The 7,342-nt window shown below is 32.1% G+C and overlaps 1 protein-coding gene across 1 annotated transcript; it reads left to right on the top strand.

Annotated features, from left to right (window-relative positions):
* The first annotated feature begins 217 nt into the window (after window positions 1–217).
* LOC119605898 (zinc finger protein 675) lies at window positions 218–5,164 on the top strand. Its single transcript, XM_037959242.1, has 3 exons — window positions 218–1,858; window positions 4,230–4,427; window positions 4,494–5,164. The coding sequence occupies exons 1-3, from the start codon at window positions 442–444 to the stop codon at window positions 5,069–5,071; spliced, it is 2,193 nt and encodes a 730-aa protein (XP_037815170.1). The 5' UTR covers window positions 218–441; the 3' UTR covers window positions 5,072–5,164.
* Window positions 5,165–7,342: the final 2,178 nt, after the last annotated feature.

The following is a 7,342-nucleotide window of genomic DNA, read 5'->3' as shown; positions in this document are numbered from 1 at the left end:
GAAAATAAAAAAGAAAATTTAAATTTTGTATAAAATATTTTACTTTGCGTCTGTTTCATTTGTTAAAGATAAATTCAAAGGAAAACAACGTGAACTTTTAAAAGAAAATTTTCAAATAAATTTCAGTGATATTTAAAAAATTTTAATATAATTAATATAAATATTGGTTTAATAAGCATTTTAAAATTGAAAACTAAAAAAAGTGTTAAAGGAAAAATAAAGAAATTTAAATTATTAAAAATGGAAATAGAATAAATTGAAATAAAAAAATATGTTTTTAAATATAAATTTCCTAAATGATTTATTAAATATTGAAATTATATAATTTATAAATATAAATTGAAAGAAATTTTTTAAAATACATAGTATTAAAATTTAATTGTTTTTAATAAAATAAAATTGTCTAAATTACAAAAACAAACGCAAAAATCAGAAAACAAAATGTGTTCAATGTCAGTGCTATGTCCATTATGCGCCCAAACAAGCTTTTCGAGTATAGACGCTCTGCGTTGTAGTCTGATTAAGGCCGCTAATGGGCCGTTGGCATGTCCCATATGTCATGAATTGTTTTTGGGTTTGGATAAATTGACAATACACTTGTTTAGTCATACGAATATAATGAATTCTGCCAACAATACTACTACCGCCACCATCACACCACCACCACCAACGACAATAAAATCGCCAACAACAACTGACAACTGTCAAAATATGAAAAATATTGAAAAATTAAAAAGCCAAAATGAAAATGAAATGAATTTAAATCAAGAAAACAACAATAGCAGCAATTGCAATGAGACTAAAATAAAACAAATTCATTTAAAAGATGAGCTGGTGAGTTTTGATGAAACTCACCACAATCTCAGCGAAGAGAAAAACATGATCAAAAAGCCAAAAGTTGTCAGCAAAGCAGACAAGAAAATTGTAAACAAATCGTTTATAACACAACAACATCAACAAGTAGTTTCAAATAAAAGAAATGAGGGGGATGAGGAGGGAGAGGAATCAAAGGAACTTGATAATTTAGCTCAATGTGATATTTGTGAATTTACCTTTCGCAATGAAGAATTAAGAAACATGCACATACGTTTGGTGCATCAAAATTTTGAATGTCATTCGCAACCAAACAACAACACTTTAACACCCTCCAGTTCACCTTTAAATAATTGTCAAAATTCATGTCCAGAACATGATTTCAAATGTCATTTATGTGCTAAAACTTTTAAAATGAAAGGTTCTTTAAGAGTACATTTAAAAGTGGTTCATCTAATGGGTTTACCCTATGTTAATAATTCTCCAAAATTAACCATATGTGATCGTATACGTCATAAAGAAAATAAAACCTTAAAAACTGCGAATAACTGTAATGCAAACCCACAGTTACAAAATGAAAATGTTAATACCATTTCACCCAACAACAACTTTAAAACCACTAACAACAATAATACTCTATTTAATATACAACCCGTTAACTTTATATCCAATCTAAACTCATTACCAGTTAGCTCAAATGTCAGTGTGGTGAATTTAAATCAGTCGTTAGAATTTCCCTCCAACAACTTGGATAATTCATCTTTACCAGCTCCAAATGTTTTATTAGTTTTCAATTCTTCGGCTTCTGCGGAATTGTCACAAAATTTAAATTCAATTTCTAATAATGTCAACAATAACAACAACAATAATAACGCTACTACTGCTTTAATGCCTTCAACTACTAATACAGATAAGGATATGCCTGCAAAGATCACCTCGGCTATGATAAATGTTACCGAGAATCCTAAGATTTGGGAATGTGATGTTTGTTCGAAGGCTTTTACCACCAAATATTTCCTAAAGAAACATAAACGTCTTCATACAGGTAAATAATTAACGCGGAATTCAATTGTATCCTTTATAGGAGCCTCCTTAAGGGCCATCACATCAGTTTTTCGAGATATTGAATACTAAAGTTAGGCTAAAGCCAACTCGCAGGAAAAGTGTATTTCGCTTTACAACACAGGGTGGCATTTTGTTCTTTTTACTCTGGGTAACCCTTCCTGAGGACCCAAACCGAGATTAGATTTTAACTAAGTCTACTATGAAAATGATGTCGTAAGGGAAAGGATGCCTGAAAACTTCTATAATCATGGTTCAATGTTCGAGGGGTTTAATGTTCGAAATCTGTCTTGCTTTGTAGCGGAACTATAGGCTTTTGATAGGTTCTCCTGGTCTTGGGGCTGTGATTAAAAAATTCCGGATTTGGCCATATTGGAGACCTTATAACTTCTTCTTCCTTCTTCGAGATATAATAACCTAAAGCTTTAGAAATGTGTACTTTAATTTCCGGGTTTCTATGATCATTTATAATACGATAAATCGTTTCCTTAATATGTCGTTATTTATACCTATTTTTATAAAAACTGATCTCTAGCTCATTTATTTTAGTATGAGAAATTAATATTCTTTAATATTATTGTCTAGTTCCAACGACTATGTTTTGAATTCCGAGATCTTTCAGGACTCTCTGCTTCCTAAAACATTTTTAAAAGTAAACCATGAAGAATAATGCATTTAATTGAAACAGTTGAGACATTGAGATACTTTATTTTCCGTTATCAATATACTTCTCATTCATACAATCTACACTCGACCTAATTAAGTTTAAAAGGTTTGTAACCACTCGGAGATCCGATGGGTCCATTGTGATTCCCTTAAAAAAAAAAAACAATATTAAGAGGGAAAGATGTGAAATAGATGAAAGAGAAGATAGGCAGAGAAGGGTCCGTCACCTGAATAGCCAGTTTACTCCTCTGATAAAACCAAGAAGATCGACTAATTACACCCACGTCGTATACATTTTAGTTTTAGGGCTCTATGTTCTAGGACAGACAAACTACAAATCTCTTACTGACCCAATTACCTATGAAGGCTTCAACTGCGTAGTGAACGGTCATTATTTCTACTATAGTCCTTATATTATTCCTGTCCAATCCTAGTAATACTCTTTTACGTTTAACCTTGGCCATAATGCCTTCGAAAATCTGCAATCCACTGTGCCAAGATCGGTTGGTAGTCTTCGAACTTTATGGAGATTAGTTTATAGTAGTGACAGATAGGAGGTTTTGACGACCTCTAATATGTCTATAATCTAAAGGTGTAGATCTGACCCCTGTAAATCACGTTGTCCTGGTACCCAGCATAATCTTACTATGTATCAACCAACTAACAAATCTATTGCTCTACTGAGGCTAGTTTACATCCAGCCTAAGATGATAAACAATTCCTACGTATGATCCCGAGTTCCAAAAGTTGCTTAACCGAGTTCAAAGGGTTATCCTATAGGTGATTAAGCCGTCATATTGATTATTGTATTGTGAAAACTCTTTTCCCTCCTTTATACATATCTTTTTTCTAACTAACCATTATGACAGCATCGGTCTACTTCGTATTACGTTACCCACATCCGACCTAAGATGAAATTTAGTTTCAACTTATGGGCCGGAATCCTAAAGTTTTTAAAGTAGGACGAACGATCTTATAAAAGATTAAAACTTTGGAATGCGGCTTTTATTTTATTTTGCAGATATCAATAAGAGTGATAGGATTTTTAATATTAGGACCACGAGTATAAAAATTAGCATTGAATGAAATAAAATATTTATCAGTAACTTGTTTATAGGCCTTGTAATTTAGACTATTAAATATGCATATTGTAGGGTTCCAAAATTCCCACTATTATGACTAAGTGGAAAGGAGGAAAATATCTGAGAGTTATTCTAGAAAAAATTATTACGGTTCGTTTAATGCAACATAGTCTCTACAAATACCCATATACCAGATAATGTCAAAGATCGTGTGGCCAAAATATGATCGACTAAGATCCTCTGCAGAAGTTAACATTTCTTTAGCTTCAATAACATGACTTTTACAGTTTCTCTGTCACTTTTCGGATATTATAGCCAAACTTTCAGGAATCCCAAACCTATATGTTTATAGAACCAAATCTCGAAATGATCGAACCAGAAATTCATAGGTGTGTCACAAACCCTTGATTTGGAAACAAAATACAACTTATGTTAAAAGCATATTTTGTTTTTTGTGAAAGTGATCTTTATGGATCCAAAATCTTCAGAAAGTGACATTACTTTTTGGGTTACCTAAAGCATATTAGTCCCTTTAGCGATACTATAATAATTTCGTAGACTTAATCCCAAAATTTTATTAAATGAAAGGTAATTTTTATATTCCAGGTGAAATGCCATACACTTGTGAACTTTGTGCTCGTACTTTTACATTTCAACAATCCTATCACAAGCATTTACTTTATCACAGTGATGAGAAGCCTCATGTATGCTCCACCTGTGGTCGAGCTTTTAAGGAACTTTCAACTTTACACAATCATGAAAGGATACATAGTGGAGAAAAGCCATTTAAATGTGAAGTTTGTGGTAAGTATAGGAAATTCATATTTAAACTAAAATTTGTATTCAAACTTCCCCTTTCTTTTATAACAGGCAAAAGTTTTCGCCAACGTGTCTCTTTTTTAGTACATACCCGCATTCATACCGGTGTTATGCCCTATAAATGTGAAATCTGTCAAAAAAGTTTTCGTTACAAAGTCTCACAACGCACTCACAAGTGTCAACCATTTTCAGCAGAAGAATCTTCACCACCACCACCTAATGAGGAAAATACCATTGATCATATGTCGGAAAATTTTATTAAAGCATTTCTAGAAACTTCTGTTGCAAATCAAACCGATAATCACCTCAATCAATCACATAATTCACCTGCTAGTAATGAAATTGCTGCCATTAATGAAAAGGCGACTTCTCTAAATGAACAACAAGCTTTACTTACAAAAACTATCGATGATATTGTGGTAGAATCTTGCAATAAAATGGGTATTGGTGGTGTTAATGGATTTTCACCTCAGCAGATTATAAATGAGGGCTCAATGTCTCCATCACAGAGATTGCAAAATATGCGTTTGTATTCGCCGCAATTGGTTACACCAGATTTAAATGTGATTGAGGGAGATTTAACGCGATTTTTCTTGGAAAACTCTCAGTCAGCAAATAGTTTATTGTGAATTGTTCGTATTCTCAAAATGTATATGTTTGTGTTAGTACTTTAAGTTATTGTTTATTAAGTTCAGTGTGTTATAATAAAATAAGTGTAAATTATTAAAATAATTGAATGTTTTTAATTTTTCCATTTTTTAAACGATTTGTTTTAAACAATTCTATAACTATAGGGTTTGAGGTTAAAGGTACAACTAGAATCAGATTAGTTAATCTAAAATGCAATTTAATCGAATCCTCTTTGCTGTTTATGTGTAGTAGTTTAAACTACTAAACTAAAACAAGTATGATACCCTACACAAGTGATTAATTCAGAGATATTTTAACAATTTGTTGACAAAAAAAAGGTATTTTTAAAAAGAGGGGATATATGGGGGCGGGGGGTTAATATGGTCCTATCCTTATAAATTTTGGTAGAGGGATTTATGTCTACATTAAAGTTATTTATGCAGAATATCATCGTGATATTAGTGTTTATAAGTGAATTTTGACCATCAAGTCTTTTTCTGAAGGGGGATAGGGTCATATGTGGTCCGATCATTTCGAAAATCAGCAGTATTATTAAGACTTTTATTTTTGGAGTGGTACAAGAACATTTAACATATTTATGAGCTCAAAAGCCCTATTCGTGGGGTACGGTTGTATGGGGGCTATGCGAAATAATAGACCGATTTTTATCATTTTCAATAGTCCTTGGGTCAAATGAAGAGTATGTGCCAATTTTCATCAATTATCTTAAAAATTGCGATCTGTAGCCTGCGCACAAGGTTTACATGGACACACCGACGGACAGGCAGACGGACGGACAGACTGATATAGCTCGACTCAGAGTCATTCTGAAACGATTGGTATACGTTAAGGTGGGTGTAGGACCAATATTTTTGGGTGTTACAAACATCAGAATAAACATATAATACTCACCCCACTATAGTGGTGTAGGGTATAAAAACTATTAACTTTTGACGATAAGAGTACTTTTTGGGATTTAAAGTACTAAATTACTTTTCGATTTTTGTATCCATTGACTAACTTGACTTGACTATGTACTTGTCCTTACAGTAGTTTGTTGACAAGTTTATTACTCTATGGACTGACTAATCCATTGATCGGTCAGTTGACGAGTTTAGTGGATTTGGCTATTGATTTGTCTATGAACTATACTATGGTCTATTGACCAGTCTAATGATTACCATATGGACTAGTTTATTGCCTGACTGACCATTCTATGAACTACTTGATTGACTATTCGTTGAACTATTCTATTGACAAGTTTATAATATGATTTAGTCTATGGGACCATTCTATGGTCTAGTCAATAGAAATCGCGCACTGATATTGCTCATTTTCAATGCCAAACATAATGCACTAATAGATATAAATATCCAGCCTTCTAGCATTTCCCATTCGGATCCTATAGTGCTTTCAACAAACAGATGGAGAGCATGGCTCGATTCTAATGAGTCTAAGTATTTAGTGTACTTTTGTGGGTCTGTGATTAATATTTAGATGTTTTACAAATGAAATAACAAAATAGTTGGAATAAAAAACGCCGTTTTAGGTAAGGTAACAGACATACTTTTTAGGAAGAAACAAGTAAGCAATTTTAGTCATACTTGGGTCACATATGGGCTGCACCTCATAAATTTTGGAGGATATGTTTAGAATTGAGTTATGGACGTTCAAGTCAGTGTTAAATGATAACTGTTCATTAAGAAAATTGGGTTCGTCCTTGGGCCGGAGGTAACATGTTTACCAAATCGTATTGACTTCAACATTGAGACCTATAGTTTGATTACAAGGACTGACGGACGGACATAACGTAATCGTCTTAGAAAATTAACAAGTATTTTTTTGAGTTACAAACTAAATTAGGTATCTGAACTAACACATTATTACCCAGTCGAACCCATTAATTTTTTCAGAAAATTTACATAGGTATAAAAAAATGATTTCATGGATCAAAAATGGTTTTTAACCTAAATTTTTAACTCTAATCGTATAAATTTATTTCATTTAAAAATAACCCCTATTTTGCCAATAAACTTACTTGTTGCTACTTTAAGTACGATAATAACGGTTGTTATGAAACGCTCTAACGGTTATAAATACAAAATAATTTATAGTAACTATAGTTAACCTGTGTTATATTGATAAAACGTTTCATTTCAATACAATACAATAAAAAAATCATAAGCAAATCACTGTCAGAGAAAGTGTAAAAAAATATTTTAAAATATATTTTTCACAAGGAAAATTCCCAACAAATTTAATTGAAAAAA

This window comes from Lucilia sericata, unplaced genomic scaffold (genome assembly GCF_015586225.1).
Source record: "Lucilia sericata isolate MDLA Ls3-8-SP2 unplaced genomic scaffold, ASM1558622v1 Contig000530F_arrow, whole genome shotgun sequence".
Classification (NCBI taxonomy): Eukaryota; Metazoa; Arthropoda; class Insecta; order Diptera; family Calliphoridae; genus Lucilia; species Lucilia sericata.
Note: the sequence above shows the minus strand (reverse complement) of the source record. Positions and strands in the feature narration are given on the sequence as shown.

Excerpts from the sequence above, each read along its gene's own strand:
- LOC119605898 (XM_037959242.1), top strand. The coding sequence starts at position 442 with ATGTGTTCAATGTCAGTGCTATGTCCATTATGCGCCCAAACAAGCTTT. Across the intron at positions 1,859-4,229 it reads ACATAAACGTCTTCATACAG|GTGAAATGCCATACACTTGT; the intron begins GTAAATAATTAA and ends TTTATATTCCAG. Across the intron at positions 4,428-4,493 it reads ATTTAAATGTGAAGTTTGTG|GCAAAAGTTTTCGCCAACGT; the intron begins GTAAGTATAGGA and ends CTTTTATAACAG.